Source organism: Macaca nemestrina, chromosome 9 (assembly GCF_043159975.1).
Source record: "Macaca nemestrina isolate mMacNem1 chromosome 9, mMacNem.hap1, whole genome shotgun sequence".
In the NCBI taxonomy this organism is placed as follows: domain Eukaryota; kingdom Metazoa; phylum Chordata; class Mammalia; order Primates; family Cercopithecidae; genus Macaca; species Macaca nemestrina.
In genome coordinates, this window is record NC_092133.1 from 16,437,811 (window position 1) to 16,463,358 (window position 25,548).

A 25,548-nucleotide genomic window follows, 5' to 3' on the forward strand; every position below is an offset into this window, starting at 1 on the left:
TGTCTTGAGTTTCTCTCCATGTGAACTACTCCCCCAATATTTTCTTTTTGCAGTTTGCAAATCTAAATAGATAAAAATGTATCTGATGTTGGCCTATTGCAACCCATCTTGTCTGTTAGCTATTACTCCCAGCTCTTGTCCCCAGATAAGACTCCACTCAGTGCTTAACCCATTTATCATTTCCCAGACATTCTCCAGTGATCTGTGTAACATGTGAAGATAAGGACTTCCTTGACCCTCTAAGTTAGGCTGCCAGCTCAACCTGTCAGCTTCTAACTTTTTTTTTTTTTTTTTTTTTTTTGAGACGGAGTCTCGCTCTGTCTCCCAGGCTGGAGTGCTGTGGCCGGATCTCAGCTCACTGCAAGCTCCGCCTCCCGGGTTCACGCCATTCTCCTGCCTCAGCCTCCTGAGTAGCTGGGACTACAGGCGCCCGCCACCTCACCCGGCTAGTTTTTTGTATTTTTTAGTAGAGACAGGGTTTCACCGTGTTAGCCAGGATGGTCTCGATCTCCTGACCTCGTGATCCGCCCGTCTCGGCCTCCCAAAGTGCTGGGATTACAGGCCGCGCCCGGCCAGCTTCTAACTTAACTGTTTCTTTTTATGCTGCTTGCCAAGTGAATTGATACTTGTGTTCAATAAAGAGCTCAATTTTTAAAATAATGGCGGCACTAGACTTGGTACACCAGGACCGTTCTCCCCACGTAACACAAAGGTTTAACCCCCCTAACAATAGATGTCTCATCACCCCAAGATTAATGATTCTCGAGGAAATGTAGGGGTGGAGAGATGGAGCAGGTTAAAACATGAAATTTGACAATGGTCCTCTCGTGACAATGGTGTCAACAAACTTTGAGAAACACTGCCCTAGTTACATGGCATTATCTAAGACTATAGCACTGTCATCTGGCTGACAGCAGCTGACGGAACACCTATGAGGTGTTGCATGTCAGTGCCCTTAAGGTCCTATCCCAGCATCTTAGTTACCTCCCTGCACGGGCAAGAACAGGGACTCCAGGGTCCCGGGTGGAGTGCTCACTTCTGATTCAGTGCCCAGGGAAAGCTATCCTGTAGAGGCGGGAGTTGAGGTAAACTTTGAAAGATGGAAAAGATTTGGACAGCAAGGGAGGTGGCAATGAGTAAAACATGAGTTATTTACCAAGCAGGACACTAAGCAAGCCACCCTGGCCACCACAGACGTCTGCTGAGGAGGCACCGTGAAATACCAGTTGGGACACCCAACTGGAATGCAGGGCATGGGGCCTCGATCCTTGCATGGCCCCCAGGCAGGCAGGTCACCTTATAAAGAATGGTCATCACTACCTTATTCCTAATTGCCTTCCATCTCTTGGCTCATCCACATTAGACCTGAATGTATAAATATGTCATTTTAAGGACCCCGGAACCTAGGACTGGGCACATGATATGAACACAACAAAAAAACTGCACTGCAGGAAAAGCAGTTCAGTCAGACCAATTATTTGGCATCATGCAGACTTAACTGACCAGCATTTGTCAATTCACCCAAACCATATTAACAGCCTGTTTCAGGTAAAGTTTTCTTCCTTTAAACGTTCTGTAGCCTTTAAAACCTAGCTCGCTGGCTTCCAAACCTCTCTTGAAAGATTTATTGTGCAATAATTGTACTTTTAAAAAAAAGTATACACAAATAAGCCAGGTGGCATGTAATGTTTCAAAAGTGCCATGAAGAAAGGCATGAACAGCATCAAGCGGGTCAGTCAGGTGCCCGGGGAACAAGCAGGGTGGCCGCAATGCAGGCAGGTAAATTAAACCTGCTCTCCACACACTGCTGTGGTGAGGAAGGTGTGTTTGACTCGCAACCGAAGAGAAAATCAATAGGAGGGGATTGGCATTTGAATTCAGAACAAAGCCCACTTACTGAGAGGTGAGCCCCAGCCCCTCCAAATGCCCCTTTCATGAGTTAGGATCTCCTAAGTGGTAAAAACAAACAAACAAACAAACATGGTGGACCAAATGAAAAGTAAAAGTAATACAAAGCTGGGGTAGTGAATCCATAAAAGCATTAAAAGATAAGAGTGCCAGTCTTTGAGATTTTGATAGGTACCGGGCCTTCTGAGTAGGCAAGTTTTATTCTCTTTAACATAACTAGAAAAGCAATGATGGTTTTGCACCCACTATTTAAATGCCTGCAAAGGGCCAAATTCTATAAACAACTTATAACATGCAGAATGTGGTCTATCTCAGCAGCCTCCGGCTACCCCATCCTTGCCCCACCCATGGCATCCAGAAAACAGAGCTGTTGCTGGAAGGGCTTTATGGAACAACTATCAGAGCCATCCAGGAAAAGAAAGCTGCACTCCTCAAACCACCTAATTTCTTGTCTTAGCAACAATTAGAAACTTCAAGAGTAAAATTAAGAAGCGTGCCTTGTCTTTAAAAATAATTCTTCAACCTGGAAAAAAAAAAATCCACAACACAGCTCTTCTCAACTGGGAACTTTGAGAGTGAAGCGCTACCATGTAACTGTCTTATAACACAATTTTCCTCAAATGGTAATGTTGATATTTCCTGTATGCAGAGGGACTTGAGTAACAGGTTTTTTTCTCCACCTATACTGATAATGCTGATTATAAAAAATGGAAATCCAGTAAACCAAATGGAAGACAAACTCACATGCTCATAAACTAGTTCATGATTCTATCCCTGGTGATCCATTAAAACAGCATTATACCTTACAATATAAAACAGCTTAAGTCCAAACACCTTGTTATAAGGATGCTGTCTAATGGAAGAATGATTTGCTAAGGGTCATATGCCTTCTGGCCCTCACATCCCCCAGCATTTGGCAACTGCTCATCCTGAATGCCAGCACTTGTCTGCTCTGGGGTTTCTCAACTGCCTGGTCATTGATTCTTCCTCCTCCCTCACACACTGCTGTCCTGCCCTTATCATTAGGTGCTGTCGGCCGCCACCGCTGACTTCCTGCTCTGCTTACACAATGAGTAGGCAGCAGCTGCTAGTCACCACTCTCAAATGTCACCATTAGGCCAGTCGAATGGCATCCGACGTGATGCCTTCAATTACGGGCATCATTGATGGGCAGCGAGACGCAAGCCTTCTCAAGTTTTTAATGATTTATCTTGCTAGGTGCTTATTAAGGATTGTAACATCTTGCAGTGAAAGTGGCTTTCTGGAAACCTATAATTCTTACTGTTTTGCCTTTCAGGACCGTCTCTTCCACTTCCTTCAGCATTTTTTTAAAAAATGAACTAAAGTATTCGTTTAAATTGGGAAAGAGGAGGGGTATTGAGGCCTGCCTTCTGCTAGTCCTTCTGCGGAACACAGTGGCTGGGCAAGCACCTTCCCTGCTCGTCCTCTGACCTCATTCATTTCCCAAGGCCACAGATAAGCCATCAGGCTGCCGTTCGCAAACGGACATCACAACAGCCACTGATGTTGGCCGGCTTGAAAAGGGGAGCCCATTCATCTGTTTTGGAGTCTGTATAGCAAAAGGAAACTCTCACATCACAGAGGAGGAAAAAGAGAGAAAATTCAGGTATTGCTGGACTGACAGGGGAAGCCAGAGAGTCAGATAAGCAGGAAAGATTTGGGTGATATTGGAAATAGGAACACACTTTTTGAGCCACAGGGCCAATCACTCTGTTGGGATTCTTCCATTTAATCCTCACAATCCTATGAGGTAGACGTTATCATTTTTCCATGCAACAGAGAAGGAAACCAAGACTCATAAGCCTCTACATGGTGGGGCCAGTTTGGCTCCCAGGTCCACGCTAGCCCTAACTATCTCCCAGGAGTCTTCAGTCTCCTGGGCTACAGGAGGATTTGTAGGTGATTTTATACACGCGCACACACACACATACACACACATATCTACTTTTTTTTTGGTCAAAAACATTGAGCGTAACCTCCATTCAACCTTAAACTGATACCGTGGCAACAGAATGGCAGTTTGCAGTTGTGCTGAGAATTTTCTGACTCCATTTGAGCAAGGTATTGTGCTAGGGTCAGCCAAGCAAAGATGCATCTGGAATTTACACACCCAAGCTGGAAAGCAGGTGTTTTCTAAGACAGGTCTGAGAAAGTGATGTGGCTTTCAGAGCTGGGGAAGCATCTAAGCAAGCGGAAGGAAGGACAAGGGGATGGCTCCTGAGTTATTTCCACAGCACCTTCCATACCTTTTCCATGAGTCAGATGGGCCATGCATTACTCAAAAGTGTCTAGTTAAATCCTATTTAAAATAAAGGGCACAAGGCCAGTGCCCAGTGCTTGATATACTTTAAAATATGTGGAATGAATTAACGAATGTAAAAAAACACCCAAGACAAACACAGGCTGCACATAACCTTATTTTAAGGTTTGTCTTTAAATCTCCTTTTGGGGAAAACCATCAAAGGGCAGTTCAGGAAATGCCAAAGCATTAAGATGCATTCAGTTCCACTGTCAGAAAGACTTTCTGATGTACTTCCAAGAGAACATTACAAACAAACCTCACATCTATTCACAAACACAAAAATGCATGTCCTCTTGTTCACCTCATTCATCCTTAATCCAAGACACTCTCCTTTCCCCTGGACAAGTACCTATCAGCATTTGCTCTTTTAAAAACTGGCAACGCCAGATAAGAAAGATGATCAGAAACACTGAGCTTCTCCTTGCTGGGTAAGGTAAATACCTTAGAAAGGTTAAAATGACTCACGCATTTCAAAATTCAAATTTTGAATCAATTAATTTGAACTTTTTCAAAAGAGGGATGCTTTATACTCTACATCTTGCCTATGGCTGTAATTTTGGTCATAAAAGTTATAAATTAAATGGTTCTGTGTGTTCACATATACCCCAAAGTGCACACACAATGATTTTTCCATAAAAATCGTAAAATCATCTCCAAAATCCTACATACAGTAAAGACAAGACAGCTACTATTACTGAATGCTGTAAGGGTTATGAGAAAAGCAACAGCACCACAAATGGCTAACCCTGGGCATGAGTACAGGAGGCAGAAAGATTGTGTCCAAGATGTTCAAGAACCATAGAAAATCAAATTGAATGATTCTAGGTTTATGCTTGGTCAACAAAAGAGCAACACTGATGCTCATCTATGTACAAAAATAATTTCATTCTCCCAGTTTATAAACATAAGCTTGAAAGAAATAACTCTCACAGTAATAACAAAATAAAAGAAGTAACTGCTCTATGTGGTACAAACTAAAAAGGAATTCTCACCATTTTTGTTTGGAGGCTTTAGAATGAAACCACGAGGAAGCTATCAGGAAGGCCATGCTAAAATTACCAAGAAATGCTCACTGCATCCTACATTTTTCTTACCATTTTTTCTTCTTTGGCAGGTGGACTTCGAAGAAAAAAGCAGAGAGGGGCAAAAAGAATATCAATGATCCCAATAATTGTCATGAGCCATGGAAATCCAATTGCCTTTGCAATAGCACCACCAGCAGAAGGACCTTTCAGAAAACAGAGAATTAGATAAAGTTCTTTCCAAATGTCTTGTAGACTGAAAGATGCAAAGATTTAAATAATTTTAGTAGACATTATCCGTTGTGTATTGAGGGAAAAGGTTGTTATGAAAAGTCAATGTCCTTACCTATAGCATACCCCATACAAAATGCCACATCTGCAATGGCATACACACTCCCATAGACGGACACGTGCCGCAGGTCGACGAGGTAGCCCATGATGGGCATCATTGACGAATCCACCATTCCTGAGGACAGTCAGGGAACACAGTGTATAGCAAACAGATGTAAACCCAAAATGGGCTGAATATCAGGAACTGTGCCTTAAACTCACAACCCTGCCAGCTCTTCCCCTTCTGTCATCGCCACCTGCAAGTCTTGGGGTGATACTAATCTTTGAGTAGAAAGAACAAAGGAAGCCTTTTCTGACCCCCCAGAGGAGGTCAGGTTCCCCTCGCACACAGATGTTCTCTCACAGCGTCATCTCAATTGTCATTCATTCTTCAATTCTTTGCTAAATGCCTAACTCTTCTGTTGGTTTTGTTCACCCATATCCCCAGCACTTGTACATATTAGGAAGCAGCAAGCACCATTTCAATGAAAGAAATTTTCCTCATCTGCCTGCCACTGACACATGTGGAGGGGAGGGCACCAACCTCTGAGTCCCTGCCAGTGTGTTCACAGACACTGGCTCACAGCAGCCAATCATGAGCATCCCCATTTTACAGATGAGGAAACCAATATTCAGACAGGTGAGGCTTGACCACACTCACTGATCCCGGGGAGTGTGAGCCAGGAACTCTGAACACACACCCTCTTTACACTACCTGCTCCCCACTATTCAAGAGATGAGCTTCTAATGCTGGTCGTGATTGTTGCTGGGGTATATGTCTGTGTGTATGTGTGTGTGTGTGTATTTATGTGTATGTATGTATATGTATATATGTATGTATGTATGTGTTTGCATGTCTATGTGTATGTGTTTATGTGTATATATGTATCTGTGTATGTATGTGTATGTGTGTATGTGTGTATGTACTTGTATTTGTGTATGTGTGTCTGTGTGTATGTGTATGTATGCGTGTAGGTGTGCGTGTATGTGTATGTGGGTGGGTGTATGTGTATCTGTGTGTGTGTATGTATGCATGCCTATGTGTGCATGTATATTTGTGTGTATGTGTATGTTTATGTGGGGTTGTATGTATGTGTGTATGACTGTGTCAGTGTGTGTGTGTTGTATGAATGTGTATGTGTGTGTTGTATGTGTGTGTATGTGTGTTTTAGCTTCTTTCAGTTCACACACATACACAACACACACATACTCATACAACACAGACACAGACACACATGCATACACACACATATACACATACAGCCCCACATAAACACACATACACACATATAACTTCTGATCAGTGCCAGATGATCTCTCAGACTCCTTGGACTTCTGGGGTGTTCTGGTCCCCCCTATTATTCTCCACCTTAGAAACACCCACAGTCTAAGTATGTGGCCCAGGTGTGACCGGCAGGAGGTGGGTCAGGCATGCAGGTGTGCTTAGTGGCGAGGGACAAGTGAACCAGAAAACAGCAAAGCAGGAAAGCACCAAAAGACGCAGGCCAGGGGCCCATTCTGCCAGGCCTGCAGAATGGCAAGGGGAGCTGCCAAAGGACTAGGCACCCTCCCCAAAAAGATGGGCCATCCAGACAGTGGAGGACAAGGGGAGGCAAGGCAGAGGACAGGCAAACAGTCACCTGAGAAGGACCTGGAGTACCATACTGGGTTCTACCCCAGCCTCGGCAGCCTTCTACCATCTGTCCTCAGTGAAAGCTGTGCTGTGCCACTACCACTCAAAGGTTACATTCCTGCCTCTACAGGAGTGGACTGAGCACTTACTTTTATCATGATCAATTGGTATATTATAAATAAGAGATAAAAGTATACCATTCACTCAAAATAGTGACAAGGTTTTTCCTAACATATTACCGTTCTTAACATTACAAAAGCCCATCTCCTTGCCTATGGAAATTCCTGCAGCACAGGTGGTCATCAACACATTAGTCTGCTACTTGTCTGTACTAAAACCTCTTCAAATTATATATATGAAGCCTTTGCCCCCAGTCTCGTGAGAAGACCTGCTCATAGGGAGGAGTCCACACAAATGAGCTCTGTGCAAGGGATTCACTTGTTTGCCCAGCCCCAGCAGTGGAGCATCAGTTTCCTTCTGTAATATCAGCTTTTAAAAAATACTGGTTTTCAGGAAATAAATGACCAGTGCATAGAAGCAGATGTCTTTACACGGAGAATTAACAGGCTGTAATTTAGCTAAGCTGCCTGCAGCCTCCTTCCAAGATTCTAGAAATTTAGGTTGAGGAGCTACAGTCTACCAGAGGAAGAAGAACCCTTCCCAGTGGAAAAGTGGTTTTCAATGTAGGCACAAGGTTCGTGTGACTTACCAATTGCAAAACCAACTCCAAAGTTCGGAGCTATGAGTCCATAAATGTTTTTCGCAAATGGAATCTGTAAGAGAAAATAAATGTTACGCTAAAATAACAAGAGTTCCAACTCTAAATCATCTCAGAAAGTCCTGAACTTGTTTTTTCTCTGGGCATAGTACGCCTGTTCCCTTCTGAAGAAAAGAGGAGGAAGAGGGGTGGGGTTTGTGAAGAACCGGACCCTCCAAATCTTTAAAAGTCAAAGCTTGAGACAAGTTTTATGGCCACCATGAAAAACTTGTCACCGGTATATGTGAATGATCAGCCTACTCCACCCTCAAGTTTTGACAAGAACAAGTAGGCCTCATGAGGGACTGATATTGGCTATTGGTGGAAGAGATTTTATTCTAGAAAAACATCTTTTTTTTGCTATTGTTTCAGGTTGGTTGTCCTGAAGTGTTTAAGACACTGTCAAGCTGAAGATGATGCAGGGGAAAGTTAAACATAAAATGTAAAATAAAACATTTTAAATAATTTCTGACATAAAATGAAAATACACTCCTTGGAAAGTCTTGTCCAAACATTTTTAAGATGATACAAAATTAGAATAAAATGAAAGCTGTAATAAAATATCAACAAACTCAAACATAAAATGTTTCTTGGTGATTCCTGCCTAAAGCCCAAGTTTTATTCACGGATTGTTCCCACTTGTCGAATGCCATCTTTTACTCACACATAAAATGCTGACTCCCACAATTATCATTCCTAGAAGAGCACAAAGCCACCTATCAAAAGAAAAAGCACCATCAAGAAATGATCATTTGATTTTTTTCCAGTCCAAATTTTCAGTGGAAATCAAAACAATTACTTGTAACAGCGAAGGCAGAAACAACTTAGAATTTTTGGAAAGAACTACATTATTATAACAGAATGAGTGTTGTTTTCATATCATCTTACCTCCCCATTTTGTGTGCAAGTATCCCAAAAATATTGGTTCCAATGAGATAAGAGATACTAGCTGGCAAGAAAGCAACGCCTGTAAATTTATGAAAAGGAGAGCTTATCAGTGCTGATATCAGTCATATGTTAGAAAAACTAATAACTGTAGACACCACAACGTTGATTAGAGCAGATGAAATGAAGCTCCGGGGCCCACACCCCAGCAGCTAATATCCGGCGCCTGCCGGATCCGGTCTCGACCCACGTGGCTTCTCCTCCACACAAAGCCGCTGAGACACTCCAGAAATGAAAGTCCTTTCTCTATCAACTCCTTCATCTTGCCTCCATCTCTGGCTTCACACGTGGGCCGATACGAACAGCTCCTGCCTGGGAGCTCAGCACCTGCAACCTTATGTGTGATTTCATCCGACAGAAGTAAGACGCAGTTATTGAAAGAATTAGGGAACCATGAGATAAGCAAAAAGAAAAAAGTTAAAATTACCCCAAACCCCATCTATTACTCAGCTAATCACCACAGTCATTTTCCCCTGTCAGTTTATTTACATATACAAACATATTTATGTGTGTTTTGATTTTTTTTTAAAAAAAGGGATTATACTCTATCCTGCTTGTTTCACTTAGCTTTACAAACATTTTTCTATGTCAGAAACATAAATGTCTACCTGGTCATTTTTTGTGGTTAAGTCAGACTTTTTTTTTTTGAGACGGAGTCTCGCTCTGTCGCTCAGGCTGGAGTGTAGTGGCACGATCTTGGCAACCTCTGCCTCCCAGGTTCAAGTGACTCTCCTGCCTCAGCCTCCCGAGTAGCTGGGATGACAGGTACGCACCACCATGCCTGGTTAATTTTTGTATTTTTAGTAGAGACTGAGTTTCAACATGTTGGCCAGGCTGGTCTCAAACTCCTGACCTCAGGTGATCCACCAGCCTCAGCCTCCCAAAGTGCTGGGATTACAGGCATGAGCCTCCACGCCTGGCCTCCTATCCAAGTTTTAATGCTCTCCCCATAGAGGGCACCTGCATCCCCCAGGTTCTGATGTGCCCAGGGTGATTTCCTGCTGGTGGTGGCAGCAGTGGCCTTGAACATGTCCTCCGCATTGAACAGAAAGTTCTAGCCATATCAGACCCAGCTTGGCTACCAGGAGAATTGTCCACATCAGCTCTGTGTGATCCTCATCCATTATTAGAACCACAGGACAATCTCTTTATAAGAGACTGCTTTTCAAACTCCTAGTGATTTTAGTATTTTTTCCTTGAAATCAGATATACTAGACTTGATTCCAAGCCTTGCTCACACATAGTAAAACTTACTTTGTTCTCAGTCAGAGGACTGCATAAGTGAGACATGCAGGTAGATATCAGACGATGGAGTGCCTGCTACACCCAAAATGCATGGGGCCTGGAGGTCCTTCTCATCCCAGCAGCTGGCCACACACTCACGAGCAAGTATGATCTTGTCTCTTTAGGATAAAGCATGACTGTCTACCATCAAACCCAGAAACAGGCTGAGTCTTCCAACACAGCAGGGACTTCCAAATAAACGGCTCCATGAGCTAAATCCAAAACCAGATCATTCTAGACATGGGGGTTCTGGGAAACACTAATAAAGAGCAATCTCATTTCATTTTCCAGGGAATTATTTCTGTCATGTTTAGCAATATATGGTGGTCAAATAATTGTTCAGTGTAATCTGATTGAGCAAACATTTACTGACAGCCATGTGCCCAGCACAGCACTGGCCTGCAGCAAAGACAATGACAACGTGATTCTCATCCTGACGCAAGTGTTTTGAAGGAAAGAAGCAGATGACGTTTAAACTATGACCTGGCCAAGTAAGGCACATAACAAAAACACAGGTGCCATGCTCTGGGGACCTGGAACTGCGTCTGGCCAAGCTCCGCAGAGCAGATGGTATTTAAACCTGGCCTCAAAAGCTGTGTCGTAGTACTTCCTACCAGCTCTAGAGACTGTTAGTCTGGATAGTAAGATATCATGACAACCTTTGTCTCATGATAAGAATCCCTGAGGGCCAGGTAAGTATAAATGAATAAAACAAGCAAATTGCAAGCAAAAATAACAGTGCAGATACCATGATAAAGAGCCACTGACATTCAGCCTCAGTGTCAGAGAAAGAAAATGAAAAATGGAGGGAAGAGAGGTCTGTGGCGACCCAGACGGCCCAGACTCCATCTAGAAGGCAGACGCCACTCTCTGTGGCCATTCACTCCCTTGAGGGACTACAGTTCCAGTACTGGAAGATCCTGTTGGTTTTTTAAGATGGAGTCTCAATGGAGGCTGAATGTCAGTGGCTCTGTTGCCTAGGCTGGAGTGCAATGGCACGATCTTGGTTCACTGCGACCTCCGCTTCTTGGGCTCAAGTGATCCACCTGCCTCAGCCTCCCCAAAGTGCTAGGATTACAGGCATGATCCACGCACCCAGCCTGAGCAAGAATTCTTTCTAGGGCTTCTCCCGACTCAGTGAGAAAAGTGTTGGCTGGGACTGGCCTGCAACAGTGCCCTGGGCCATGGCAGGAACCCTCCCTTCTGCGGGGCAATGCTCTTCGCGTATCTCTGCTCACACCAGAAAGTTCACCGAAGGGAGAGCTTCTACCACCCCTTGTGATTTTGGTACAACCTGGCTTCAGTCACGGCCTTGGCCAGCCAGTGAGGGAGAGGCTCTGGTCATCACGAAGCCTGCGGGGAGCTGAACTGGCCATCCAGCCCCGGAAGCGAAGGTGAAAATGAGTCCTTGGGTTTCCTCCAAGCTCCAGATGACCCCTCCCTGAATGAAGGCCAAGGGCTCGGCCTAGAACCAGAATAGGGGCAATGGTCTTCCCTGTCCTATGGCAGGCTTAGGAGGATCCTGAGTCCTCGCATCCCACAGCCACCGAAGGCTGGCATTCCCTCTTGTCTTCTGGTACAGGCCTGTTTCCTACCCTCCATCCCGCTTCGCATCCCCACAGCTCACTAAAGACAAAGGGGCTGGAAGAACCAGAAGACAAGAGTGTGGCTCCATCCTTGTCTGAGGCCTGTGCCCAGGGCCTCAGCTTCCCTCTGGGGGCTTGTAGGCCTCACCCCGAACTCTAAGTCCCTAAGTCTCAAGGTGTCCGGAGAGGCCATCTGACCTAGAACTCAGGTATAGAGAAAACACCATGAAATTATTCTTTCTCCACCCACTCAAGCCCAGGGCTTCCCCTCAAGTGGCAGATGAGGAACTGGGGGGGCAGGCTGGCAAGGCAGCCACATGGAAGATGGGTGGGCTGCCATCTTTACTGCCCCTAAAAAATGTGGCCAAAAACAATGCCTTCGGCAAGAGTAATCCTGCGTCACCCGTGCAGCTAATAAGATTGTTTGCCCTGACTTCAAATATCATAGTTTTTCTCCAGAAACAGTGAGGGGAAGCATAAAGGCAGAACAGCCTCCCTTTCACCCTGGACTGGAGTGGGCTCACAGAAGATTCCTGAACACCAGAGGCTGGGCTGCAGGGGCAGCTCCCCGCCCTCAGCACTGGGTCCTCTGCACTGCGTCGCTCACAGTAGCCCATCCCCAGGCTCAGGGAGCCATGAGATGGAAGCTACAGAGACCTAGGGAAGATGGAGTATTTCCCTCCTGCTGGTGCTGACACAGGAGGCAGGTAGAGAAACCCGATTCTCTTGAAGACAGACATGTCTATCTCTGGGGCCAATGAAAGGAGGAACCTCGGTGGTGGAAATGTGCAGCAAGCTGGTTGAGTGGACGTCTGGCACCGGTGATAAGCCCCACACAGCAATCTGATGAGATCCAGGCAGCCTGCACTCTGCTATCTGCCCCTGATGGCCCACAGCTTCTGGCTGACTTTAAAGATTTTATAAAGAAAGCCTCAGGCTTTGTCTGAAGAGGATGAGCACAAAACATCTTAAGTGTCCTGCACATGGCCAGGACACATTCAAAGAGGATGAGAATTCAGCTAGGTGACTGAGAGACCCAGTTCACGCCTGTAATCCCCACATTTTGGGAGGCTGAGGCAGGAGGACAGCTTGAGCCCAGGAGGTCGAGGCTACAGTGAGCCATGATTACACCAGTGCACTCCAGCCTGGGCGACAGGACGAGACCCTATCTCTAAAAATAAATGAACAAATAAGAGCTTCTCAGCTCAAGAGTGCACGCAAAGTCAACACAGCAGCTCAACTCAGCAGTGCACACCCCACCTGGACAGCGGGCACCTCCTGAAAACACCGAGAGACCCATATCACGTCAAGGACCAGAGGGTAGAAAAGCTGGGAAACGGTCTCTCCAGCGTCAGCCGTGGGTATGAGCAACAAGGCCGGAGGGTGTCTTCTCATCTGCTATTTGCTGACTCGGTGTCAGATCCAGGTCCACCCCTCCTGCTGAGCGGCAGGCCTTCTTTAGGAGCTCTGAAGGTCTTTGGGCTTCCTCTTTTATCTTGGCTGCTAGGGAGTTCAGAGCTAAATTTTCTGCCTAAGAAACATTCTTGTTTAGTTCCAAGAATCCTTCCTCCTTCACTGAATACCTCTTCTGATATCAGGCTTGGTTTGGGTTTTGTTTTACGACACAATTCACATGGTTTAAAAATTCAGCCTTTGGGCTGGATGCAGTGGCTCATGCCTATAATCCCAGCACTTTGGGAGGCCGAGGCAGGTGGATCATGAAGTCAGGAGTTCAAGACCAGCCTGGCCAAGATGGTGAAACCCCGACTCTACTAAAAACACAAAATTAGCTGGGTGCACTGGCAGGCACCTGTAATCCCAGCTACTCGGGAGGCTGAGGCAGGAGAATTGCTTGAACCCGGGCAGCAGAGGTTGCAGTGAGCTGAGATCGTGCCACTGCACTCCAGGCTGGGCAACAGACTGAGACTCCATCTCAAAAAAAAAAAAAAGAAAAATTCAACTTTTGACAGTGCACGGTTCAGTGATGTTTAGTGTATTCACAGAGTTGTGCAACCATCATCACCATCTGATTACAGAACATTGTCACCATCCCACAAAGAAACCTCACACCCCATTAGCAGTTTCTCTGCATCCTCACCCCCTCTCCCCCGGCCATTTGGAACTTTTTAGGTATTGTTCAATGAAAGAGCATAGCAACTCAATGCAGAACCCAAAGACACTGGTACTCAGGCCAGGTCAACTGCAGAGAGGCAGGCAGAACAGGGAAGGTCTAAGCCAGGGGGCAGCTTCTGGCAAGACACCACCCTTCCCCAGGGCTGGATGCCTGTGAGAGAATAAGGTCACCTGAAGAAGGGTTGGGGACACTGAAAATGTCTGCTTGATTCAGAACTGAGAGTCTCCATCTGAAGCTATCCACACGTACCTTGAAAGAACTATAAAAAGAACATAAATCTCTAGGAAGGACTCTCAATAAATTCTTAAAGAAAAAGGTGTGTCGGGGAGGACTAGCCCTCCAGATATGCAACCACATTCTAAAGCTACAGTAACTAAACAGGAATGGCAAATGAATCAATGGGATGAAAGAGGGAATCCAGAAAGAGAGCCAAGAACTTGTGGTCCTTGAGAAAATGATGAGAATGGGAAGAATCAGATCCACTACTTCAGAAATGGTCCTAGGACAACTGGCTGGCCATACAGGGAACAAAACTACTAGGTTCCTACACATGCCTTGGGACAAAATAAATTCCATATAGGTTCAAGATTTTAATGTGAAAAACAAATCAGAAATGTATTAAGGGAAAACATGGGCGATTAAAAAAATAAGCTTGGCATGGGAAAGGCCTTTCTGAGCTTGACTTGATATGACAATGACATTAAAGGGAAGCCTGCTAAACCTGACTAGTGGCATTATAAATATTTGAGTGGCTAAAAAAAAAAAAATCCATTCAAGAAAAATCCGTAAAGTCAAAAGACATAGAACAATATGAGGGCAATATCTATAAAACATGTGGTAATAGATTATTATCTTAATACATAAAGAACACATAAAATCAGTAAGGACAAATAACTCCATAGAAAAATGGGCAGAGTATATTCATAAGAAATTCATAGTAAAAGAAATACACATGGCTAATACACATATGAAAACATGCTCGATTTCACTCATAAAGAATTTGTGGCTGGGCGTGGTGGCTCACACCTGTATTCCCAACAATTTGGGAGGCCAAGGCAGGTGGATCACCTGAGGTCAGGAGCTTGAGACTACCCTGGCCAACATGGCAAAACCCCATATCTACTAAAAATACAAAAATTAGCCGGGTGTGGTGGCACGCACCTATAGTTCTAGCTACTGGGGAAGCTGAGGCCACGAGAATCGCTTGAACCCAGGAGGCGGAGGTTGCAGTGAACCGAGATCGCACTACTGCACTCCAGCCTGGGCGAGAAAGTGAGACTCTGTCTCAAAAAAAAAAAAAAAAAAGAATTTGTAAAAATAAATTAAAGTGAGGGCTGGGTACGGTGGCTCACGCCTATAATCCCAGCGCTTTGGGACAGGCATAAGCCACCGCACCCAGCCTGCCATATGGTTTCTAATAGCAAAAACTGGAACTGTTAGGGAAGCAGAAGTTACGCCATTTTAAGCTCAGCTGAATCTTACAACTAGCAAAGCACATTCCTTGCCAGTTATGACCCATAGTCATGAGATGTTTAGAGGTTAAGTAAACGGCCTAAAGATAATGTACAAGGACACTCTCCTACAACAGCAGAAAGTCCAGATGTGCTTTCTGAAGACGCCCTGCTCTAACAGAGTTGTTACTAATAAACTTGTCTCTTTTACTGTGTTCTGTGACATGCCTTGAATTCCTTCCTGAGTGATTTCCAAAAACTTTATCTTGGGGTCTGGATTGAGACCCCTTTTCTGGCAACAGAATGAGCCCAAATGCCCAATAATAGGGACTGACTCAGGATTTCAATAGTTATATGTTGTTCTATTTTAACAATAAAACAATATGCAACCATTAAAAAGAATAAAGGGTTTCCAGTTAAACACGGCAGATTGAATCTATAGGTTTTTCTCCACTCCCACCCCAAAGTCCATTTAAATGCTAGCAAAGAAATAGAAGAAAATTCTAGACACACAGCCCACCCTCCTCCCGCGGACAAACCTTCCTGAGGACAAACAGTGTGGGAGAGGAGAAGGGACAGTACGAGGAAGAAGCGAGCAGAGACCACCACAGAGAATGCTGGAATCTTCCATCTGCACATGGTGAGGCCAGAAAAAGGCAAGAGCCTTTGTGCCTCACAGCCAGAAAGGAACTGAAGCTTCAGGTACTGTGAAGGTGGGGCTGAGAGAAGGGGCTGTCAACACAAAAGCAGGAGGAGAGGTTGTGTTAAGAGCAGTGGGACCCCCAGCACTCCAGCCTTCACCCTGGCAGGAGACAGTTTCTCTAGAGAAATTAACCAGAATGGTTCAGGGACCCCAGGCAGCATGACAACCAGGGGCAACAAAAGAGGCTGAAACAGGAAAGTGGTGTGAGGGTGTTATTGCAATAACAACATCCTCACCAAAAAACCCCCAAACACTCAGGGTATACACAAACGGCTCTTTAAATTTAAGATATGATAGCACCAATTTTAGAAACTCAATAGGCAGTTTAAAAGATGAAGAGGAATAACTCAATGGAAAGGGGGAAAGACAAGAAATTACAAGAATAAAAGTAGGGAGTCTAACATTCAGCCAACTGGAGTAAAAGAGGAGAGAAAATAGGGGGATTCATGAAAGTAATATTACAAAGAGTCTCCCTGGCATTGTAACATGGGGTTCCCCAAGTGAAAGGGCTGATTAAGCAAGTATTCAGCCCAGAGGAGGAAAACAGACCCCACTGCGAATCATCAACGTGGACTTTTATAACCTAGAGAAGTAAAGGTCCCTCGGGATCCTACAGAGGCTCAGGAATGAGGGCAACACTGGCCTCCCCCACAGCAACCCTGGATGCTAGAAGACAACAGAACAGTGGCCTGAAAACTCCCAAGGAAAATGATTTCCAACTAAGAATTATACATGCAGACAAATTCAACCAAGTGTAGGATGAGGGTAAAATATCTGCAACTATGCAGGGTCTCAGAGACCTTCACCTGCCACGCACTCTCTCAGGAAGCTGTGGGAGGCTGTGCTCTACAATAATGAGGAAGTCAGTCAAGGGCAAGGAATATGGGAAACAGAAGAGAGGCACAGAAGATGCTGGGGTGATGGGAAAGGAAAGTCTAGACCGAAGACCTAGGACAGACATCTACAAACGAGCCAATACACAGAAAGGTCAGGTTTGCCAACACTTGACTGCATTTGAGAACTTTTCATCTTTGCCAGAAACTTTGGTGGATATATTCATAAACACTACATAAAACATTAAGAAAATGAAAGGACAAGGCAACAACTAACTCCAGGAAAATTAAATTTGCAAAAAGAAAGGAAATTAATCACAGTCCCCTAAATAGCTCAGTCAGCTGTGAACAATAATTACCCAGTCACACTAATGTCAGTGCTGAATGCCAGTCTAACAAGAAGCTGTAATGCAATTATTCGAATTATTCGGGGAGGACAGAAGGTGGGAAAATGTGTGAGCTGGTTGTTTGATATTTTCATATGGCGCTGCAATGGCATTAAATAATCCCCATCTACTCTATTAGGAAGCTGGTGGACAATGTCAGAAATTGGAAAAATTTTTTAAAGGGGGTGTAATTAGCCAGGTGTGGTGGCGGGTCCCTGTAATCCCAGCTACTCGGGAGGCTGAGGCAGGAGAATCACTTGAACCCGGGAGACGGAGGTTGCAGTGAGTGGAGATCGTGCCACTGCACTCCAGCCTGGGCGACAGAGTGAGACTCTGTCTCAAAAAAAAAAAAAAAAAAGTCAGGGGTGTACACATATTATTAAGAGACATAATGGCATCAGCGGAAGAAAGATCTAAAAGAGTTGAAGGTGATGGAATCTGAAGGGCTTTGGGGATCAAGAAGCGTGGGAAAAAGACAGCTGTTTTTCCTTATAATTATTTTATCTTTGACTTACAATTATGTACATGTGTAACTTTGATAAAAAAATAAAATTTAACTAATTTTAAAAAGTAAATCTACGTGTTCTGACATAGAAACACAGCCACAAAATTGCATGAAGGAAAAACAAGAGGTCACACAGTGATGGAAATGGCAAAATTCACTTGGTTGGATTTTTAGGCATTTCATGCAATAGGGTGGTAAACACAGAACCATCTAGAAAAAGACATAGAACTGTTAACAATGAATATCACGGGGGATGGGTTGGGGGAGGGGGAAAGATGAGTATGAAATTTAAAAATGTTTTACTTCCTCAATCAGCATACTTTGATTTTGTTATAATAAGCATGTATTACTTTCGAAATTAAAAACACTTTTTAGGAATTAATCCTTTAAACAATTGGTTTGTTGTTAGTCTTTTCACATAAATTTTATGGCTGTACAGTTAGTCCAGTTCCAAAACAGGGGAAGATGCCAACTGTACTTTTCGTCTCATTTCTGCCCAGATCTGATGTGTCTGTGTGAGTTCTGCACCCCTCAGGGATGATGGATAAACCAGAGAACAAACAGACCCCAAGGCTGCCCTAAGCAATGACCCCATTAAGAGTCAAACAGAAGCAATCACTTTATCATCCCCATAAGGGCAACTCAGCAGGGATGCCCTGGGGACAAACACTTTTGAATCAGAAGAGCCCACCCCAGTCCTTACCCAGCTGCCACTTTCGGGAACACATGGTCTCCATCATCCAGATGGGCAGGGCCGGCTCCAGCATGGCGATGCCCATGTTTGCAAAGCAGATGGAGCCTGTAAGGGAGGGAAGGGCTTTGTAGTGGCTTCTGCCTCCTCTCTTGTTTCCAGACACAGTTAGACTCCATGCACCTACAGCTCAGATAACCGCAACTCCTACTTCCATTAAGTAAAGGATAAATCGCATATCAAGAGGACAGCAAAGGCTGTTAATCATAATTATCATCATCATCGTCGTCATCCTTATTTAAAACAGCTAGAATCCCAGAGGCAAAGTTTGGACTGGAGGCAGCCCTAGAGATCCTTTGGTTTAACCTACCCAATTATGGTTTTATCAATGAAGAAAGGGAGCACAGTTTATTAATGAAGTAGCTTGCTTGGGGCCACCCAGCAGCCAGGCCACTTCCAGACCACACACAGTCTAAGGGCAACCTGAGGCTCTCACATCTGTGTTTTACTGTGCAATAAACATGGGCATTTCTAATGATACCCTGAAATGCCAGAAAATCCAAGCAAGATCAGGTGGATTCAGTCCAGGCATGCTGTCAGGGGATTTTTCGAAGCAGGATCAGGTGCATTCAGTATAGGCATGCCATCGGGGGATTTTTCAAAAGTCAGCTGTATATAATGGTATCTACACAAATATTCGTGATCACTCTGTTAACCAGAACCCTTTGTAAATATAGAACTATCTGGAAAAAGACCCATAGAACTGTTCTCCATCGTTCTGGGAACTTCCTGTGTTGTGCCTCTTGGAACCTCTAATTTGCTACAACAAATTCAAAGAATATTGTGCAATCGTGATGAAGGTGCACATATAATGAAGAAAGATCTGTTCATTCGATGTGACATTTAAAGGCAGAGCGTATCGATGGCAGGACTCCCCTCCCACACACTGGGGGAGGGAGTTTGGCTCTCAACTCCCTCCCCCAGTCGAGGCTGCCTGGAAGTGTCGGTGACAGTCCAGGAGTGCTGCGTAGCATCTTCGTGTCTCCTGTGAGCAAGGACTAGACAGTGAGGTTCCAGCGAAGCCCAAGACAGGACAGGCCCGGGCTGCAAAGCCCTGCCCAGATGTGCCCAAGGTTCAGGGAGTCACATTTCTGGAGCCCCCATCCCTTACCATACCTCCTCGTCCCTACCTTGGATGCCAGGGTTCCAGAAGCATCTGAGCTCTGGGATGCCCCTGCATCTTGCAGACTTCACTGCATGAAGAAGTCACCATGCCAGCTCCATATCCCTTTGGCCAACAAGCATGATAGTCTTGGCCAGGGTTACATACCTGCTGCCCTAATCAAATCCAGCAGCAGAAGGGTTAAACACAACCAGCCTGAGGGTTGACAAAGGCTGAACTTAACTACTGGTGCCCAGTTCTCCCAGGCACCATCCAGCCTACCTGTGTTAGGGAGCCCTGCTTAGACACATCTAACCCTAACTGGGTCCAGTGCTATAGTGCAGGCTGCCCCGGAAACCAACATGTCAGCATGCGGCCAGACCTTCTCCTGGCCTGACCCCAAGGGTCTGCTTACCTCGGTACTCAGGCCCAGCAGCACCTTCACAAGGCTGGTCCCTGGTTAGGCAGCCCAGGGCCTGCCAAAGCAGGCAGCCTCCTGCCACTGGGACAGTCTTGGGGAACAGTCCCTTGGATAGATGCAGACCATTATCCTTCCCAAGAGTCACAAAACCCCAGTGCTTTCTTTTAGCCCCTCTAGGCTGAAGCATGTCCTTTAGCCAAAGGGTGTTTGAGCGGCCTCCCTGCTTGCTCGGCAGGGATGCTCTCTGCTAGAAGGGAGCCCCTCTGGTCCCTGAGGGGCTCTGCTGTAAGTTTCTATTCATATACACCAAGGTGAGTCAGACTGCCCACCTGGGACCCTTGCCATGAGGCCAAGGACTCCTTCCAGAAAGTTCAAGGTCAAACAATGATGCAAACACAGTAGGCAAGCTTAGCTCCAAACAAACCCAGCCAGGCATCCCGGGGGAGCCAGGCAGCTCTGCAGAGCCCAGCATACACCATTTCGATTTTCCCCAAATAAGACAAAAAGGGCCTTGGCTGAGTGTCAGAAAGCAATGGTGGAAGAAAACCATTTCCTTTGACTTGTAGCCTCTTTGCCTTTTCTGTTTTTCTATGGCCCAACATTTCTAGCAGCAAAACGAAAATCAGCCCCGGCCATCCACCCCTGCCTCCAGCATGCGGCCATCACCTCGCATTGCCCTGACGGAGAAAATCCACAGAGCCCCACCTGCAGCAATGAGGATGTACGGGTCCTTCAGCAGCGTGGTTAGGGGTGTCCCCTTCTGACTCTGTCAAGAAAAAAACACACGTCAGAAGCATCACCATGCCTCCTCCCCCAGGGCCCTCATTCCCGGCCGCTCACCTCTGGCTGCACCCGGGACGGCTGGAGCACAAAGAGCTGAATAGCTAAAAAATAAAAATAAAAAAGACAAGCCCCTCTTCAGAAAGCAGGTGTGGCCCAAGCGCGTGCCGGCACGGATGCCAAGGTCACGGCAAGGTGCCCACATGGACTCACTCACCTCCATCCAAGAGCACCAAGGCAGCCAGCACCAGGAACGGAGCCGTCTTCCCCACAAACTCATACAGCACACTCCCGAAGGGGGGGCCCACTGCAGGGAGAGAAAGTGGGGACACCGCCCCTGGGACACACGCCCTCTGCCCGTACTAGAACCATCTATTTGACTCTTGTGTTTCTCTCTCTACTTTGTTCCAATAAGGTTTTGGGGTGTCTGCCCTATTGTTCTGTTCAGTTAGAGTTCAGTTGTCTTGGTAACTTCCTCCAAGTGACTTTTCCTAAGAAATGGGCAAGAGTCTATAAAGGTCACCCTGAAAGCAAAGGCCCGAGAGAAACAAGATCCAGGCCCAGGGCTGGGAGGCTTCCACCGCACTCTTTCTGCACAAGAAAATGTGTAAACAGGGACTTCACTCCTCATACAGCGCAGGCAATCGGGAGAGGAAGGGAAAGGCTCTGAATCCCTCTCAGGGAAGATGTTTGCCCCCTGGTCTGGGAAGTCAGCCAGGGCAGGTGGGGGAGGCAGACCCAGAAGGCAAGTTCTCCCTGATTACAACTCACTGAATGTTCCCGAGGAAAGGGTCTGGCAGACCATCCTGTTCAACCTTTGGTTTTCCATCTGCGCCCAGGGAGGTTTGGGGCAGAGGTAGCGGTAATCCTGATCCCCTCCACCCCCAGCTCAGGGCTCTTCCTACCATTTTTCAAAGTCTTCATGAAAGCAGGAAAGGAAGAAATAAAAAGGGAATTTCTGTGTCAGTGCAAATTTCGACAGGGTCATGGGATGAGGACTGCCGCTGTCCAGCACCAGGCAGGCCCCTCTTGCCAGTTCGCCTACACAGGGGCCTTACCCACCTAAGACCCCCATGGCCAGGCCTCCCAAGGCGATTCCCATGACGTTGCCTCTCTCTTCATCATCTGTGTAGACGCTGGCAAGCATGCCCATCCCTACACATGGAAAGAAATGGTCAACAGGCCAGCTCCGGGGAACAGCAAAAGAATAATGCGTGACTTGCCTTCCCTCTCCAGCCAGCCTTGTGATCTTCCCAAACCTGTCAGATTCACTAAAATGTAAGACCAAGCAAAACCCAAGAGGAAAGTGGGTACCTTCTCCAAGAATCCCCAGCACTCCAACCACCACCAATACCTGAATTCCCTGAATGAGTCCAGCTCACTCTTCAAGGGGCCCCTCACGAACTCACTCAGGCATTCCACACCTACCAGCCACAGAGGAGCAGGACGAGCCGATGCCCTGCAGCGACCTGGCGATCAGCAGGAAGGCATAGCTGCTGGAGAAGGCAAACACTGCCGAGAGAAGGGGTCCAAGACCGCACATCAGTGCTACTAGGACGCAACCGTCCCAAACAGGGACATTTCAGGAGCCCCCCTTAACCCGGTGGAGCATTTGCATGTTAGCCACCTTGTGCTTTTGTTCCATAAAAAGCTCTCTATCAATTTCTTTCTGCAATTGTTGCCAGTACACAAACCTCCCAGGCCATATTCTTTTTTTTGAGACGGAGTCTTGCTCTGTCGCCCAGGCTGCAGTGCAGTGGTGCAATCTCGGCTCACTACAACCTCCGTCTTCTGGGTTCAAGTGATTCTCCTGCCTCAGCCTCCCCAGTAGCTGGGACTATAGGTGCATGCCACCACACCCAGCTACTTTTTGTATTTTTAGTACAGACGGGGTTTTGCCATGTTGGCCAGGCTTGTCTCTAAGTCCTGACCTCAGGTGATCCGCCCGCCTCCGCCTCCCAAAGTGCTGGGATTACAGGCATGAGCCAATCGCACCCCGTCCCCAGGTTGTATTCTTAATTCCCGGCTCATGGGCATCCATGCCCACCCTGATGAGACCCACACTCAGAAGGAAAACACCAGACACTTACTAATTGTTGAGACAAACATAATGCAGAATCCCGCAAATATGGGAATTGGATAGCCAATTCTGCAAAACACAAACATCACACAAATCTGGTGACTGCAGGCTATTTTTTTAAGGCTTTATATTGATTTTCTCCTGGCTACCCTTTGGGATTAGACAGATAAGTGTTTGGTGGACTTTTCTGAAAATTCATATACTCGGTGCTTCCTATGTGACCTTTTTGTATTTGTCTTAGAACGTGAATACATTTATGGACTGCCACCGTGAACAGAAATTTCTCTGGAATAAATGTTAACACAATATTGGCAAGTAACCCAGAACACATCCAAAATACACGGCCCCTATTTCTGTCATTTTTAAAAAATGATTCCTTTAATTATAGTCTTTGCTAGAGCTCTCCCAAAGGAGCCACTGCAATCAAATGATTCGGGTAAAAGGCCATCAAGTGATTCAACTGGCAGACTGCAGTATGTCTAAGAGGCATTAGGAAGCAAGATGTTAAGATCTTCCTTCCTGTTGACCCCATGAGGCCAACCTACAAAGACAAAGTCTCATTTTCTGTGCAAAATTTCAAACTCCAAATTGTTCCGCAAGACCACTGCTCACCTAGGGCTCTGGCGCCAGCTCAACAGGGCCGGTGGAAAGACCCTGGCATTTCCCTATGCCATGTCTGGCTGGACACGTGACCCTGCCACTTAATCTAGGGAGGTCTCCTCTCAGCCCCTCGGAGAGACCACCGCCCACCTCCCAGGACTAGAGTACGGAAAGAGATATGGATGTTAAACTGTTAACACCAGTGCCTACAGCATAGAAGGTGCCTAAGAAATGTCATCTCCTCCCTCATTCTCTTCCTTCTTTGTCCTCTGTTTCTGCTGAATCAAGCAGACAGCTGGGTCCCTGCTCTGTGGGTGGGGCATGAGGGTACCGGCAGCTTCCCAGCCCCTCTGCCTTGAGAGGAAGCCAACGGTGGCTGAGCTCTTGTCCAATTGCAGGTTTGCTCCAACCCAGAAGAGCCTGACATCTCTAAGTCTCTTCTGTCTCTAGCTCTGGACCCTCAGGAACCTGGAGAGGAATCAAATGAATCCAGGAAGGCAGAAGAGCCAAGCATCCTGAGCTCCGGGCACAGCCTGGAAGGGTTCTTCCATTCTAGGCTTTAACAAAAAAAAATTGTAATCGGCTGAGCATGATGGCTCATGCCTGTAATCCTAGCACTTTGGGAGGCCAAGGTGGGTGGATCACCTGAGCTCAGGAGTTCCAGACCAGCCTGGGCAACATGGCAAAACCCTGTCTCTACTAAAAAAATAATAATACAAAAAAATGAGTAGACATGGTGGTGTACACCTGCAATCCCAACTACTTGGGAGGCTAAGGCATGAAAATTGCTTGAACCTAGGAAGGGGAGGTCATAGTGAGCTGAGATCGCACCACTGCACTCCAGCCTGGGTGACAGAGTGAGATTCTGTCTCGGAAAAAAAAAAAAAAATCATAATCATATCGCCTTCATTTAAAGTTTAAACTCAGTTATCCCAGCACTTACACCAGCCAGATTTAGTCATGATTTAATAAGGGCCCTATTTTACCTCCCTATGTTACAGATGAGGAAACTGAGGCATGACATCATGACATCTGTCATTACTTATCAGATGTCATCAGACTAATTTCACTTGGGCCATTCCCACATGGCTTTTCCTTGTAAACTTTACCACTTCCTCTGGTACCCAAACGGCATTAAATAGAATCTTTCCAAAAGTTTTCTTGACCATACTGAAATATTTTTTAACTGCTTCACCTGTATCCAGAAACCAAATACCAAAAATACAGAGAGTAACTCACAAGCATGACAGATTCCCAGAGAGTCAGGCCCCTCCCACAAACCATGCAAAGATTCCCCTGCTGTGAACAGAGGTGAGCTTGTAATTCACAAAGTGGGGCTCCAAGCAAATTGGGTAAACCAGAGAAGATGCCAGGATTCTGACCTGCAGTTCAGATGGCCATTGGGTGGCAGCTTCTCCTGTCTCAGCCCACCCAGAGCTGATTCTCTGTGCCCCTTATTTATGTGGACAAAAGAAACCCAGCGCCGGGGGCTCACATGGCACTGTGGGATACTGAATCAGGAAATGTCCAGGAGGCGCAGAGAGGAGAACTCACAGGCAGTTTATTTTCAGCACCTGCAGTTTGTCCCACGAAAGAACAGGCATATGACCATCTTCTTGACTGTCCTGGAATAAACACAGGCTTCTCCCACCGTTCAACATACATTTGGAAAATCTAGTCATTGAAGTACCAATATGTGTCAAAGTTGTTGGAATTAGGGGCCTCACTCTTCTTTCACCAGTTCTTCATTTTGGCTATTTTTAAGGCTCTAATATGGAACCTTTCAGACTGCAGGGACATCCCTGAAGCCAAATAAGGCATCTGTGGCCCTTTCCCAGACTATAGGCAGAAGCAATGGGTGGTTTCAGGACAAAACTCAATAAAATGTGACAGCCCCTGTCTGTGACCCCCAAACCACCAGCCATACTGTGCCCACTGTTCAATCCAGCCAGGTAACCCATCAGGGCACAGCTGGGGTGGGCTGGAAGCTACTGAGGTCCCTCCCTACCTGAAG

The 25,548-nt window shown here is 46.0% G+C and overlaps 1 protein-coding gene and 1 long non-coding RNA gene across 3 annotated transcripts in view; one reads left to right on the forward strand and one right to left on the reverse strand.

Annotated features, from left to right (window-relative positions):
* The window catches only part of LOC105467456 (solute carrier family 18 member A2), a 39,345-nt gene that overhangs the window by 4,024 nt on the left and 9,773 nt on the right, over positions 1-25,548 (reverse strand). The window contains exons 4-16 of one of the 2 annotated variants that reach the window (XM_011717074.3): positions 25,089-25,208; positions 22,945-23,003; positions 22,283-22,366; positions 21,917-22,009; positions 21,072-21,161; positions 20,915-20,958; positions 20,780-20,840; positions 18,504-18,599; positions 8,862-8,940; positions 8,638-8,689; positions 7,926-7,989; positions 5,600-5,719; positions 5,326-5,459 (exon numbers count right to left, since the gene is read on the reverse strand). In XM_011717074.3, the coding sequence (XP_011715376.1) occupies positions 5,326-5,459; positions 5,600-5,719; positions 7,926-7,989; positions 8,638-8,689; positions 8,862-8,940; positions 18,504-18,599; positions 20,780-20,840; positions 20,915-20,958; positions 21,072-21,161; positions 21,917-22,009; positions 22,283-22,366; positions 22,945-23,003; positions 25,089-25,208 (1,096 nt within the window). The remainder of the gene's footprint in view (positions 1-5,325; positions 5,460-5,599; positions 5,720-7,925; positions 7,990-8,637; positions 8,690-8,861; positions 8,941-18,503; positions 18,600-20,779; positions 20,841-20,914; positions 20,959-21,071; positions 21,162-21,916; positions 22,010-22,282; positions 22,367-22,944; positions 23,004-25,088; positions 25,209-25,548) is intronic. The other variant, XM_011717077.2, reaches the window with a different exon arrangement.
* On the forward strand, positions 329-5,480 carry LOC139356175 (uncharacterized). Its single transcript, XR_011607613.1, has 3 exons — positions 329-2,531; positions 3,206-3,535; positions 5,346-5,480. It is a non-coding gene; the product is annotated as an uncharacterized lncRNA (long non-coding RNA).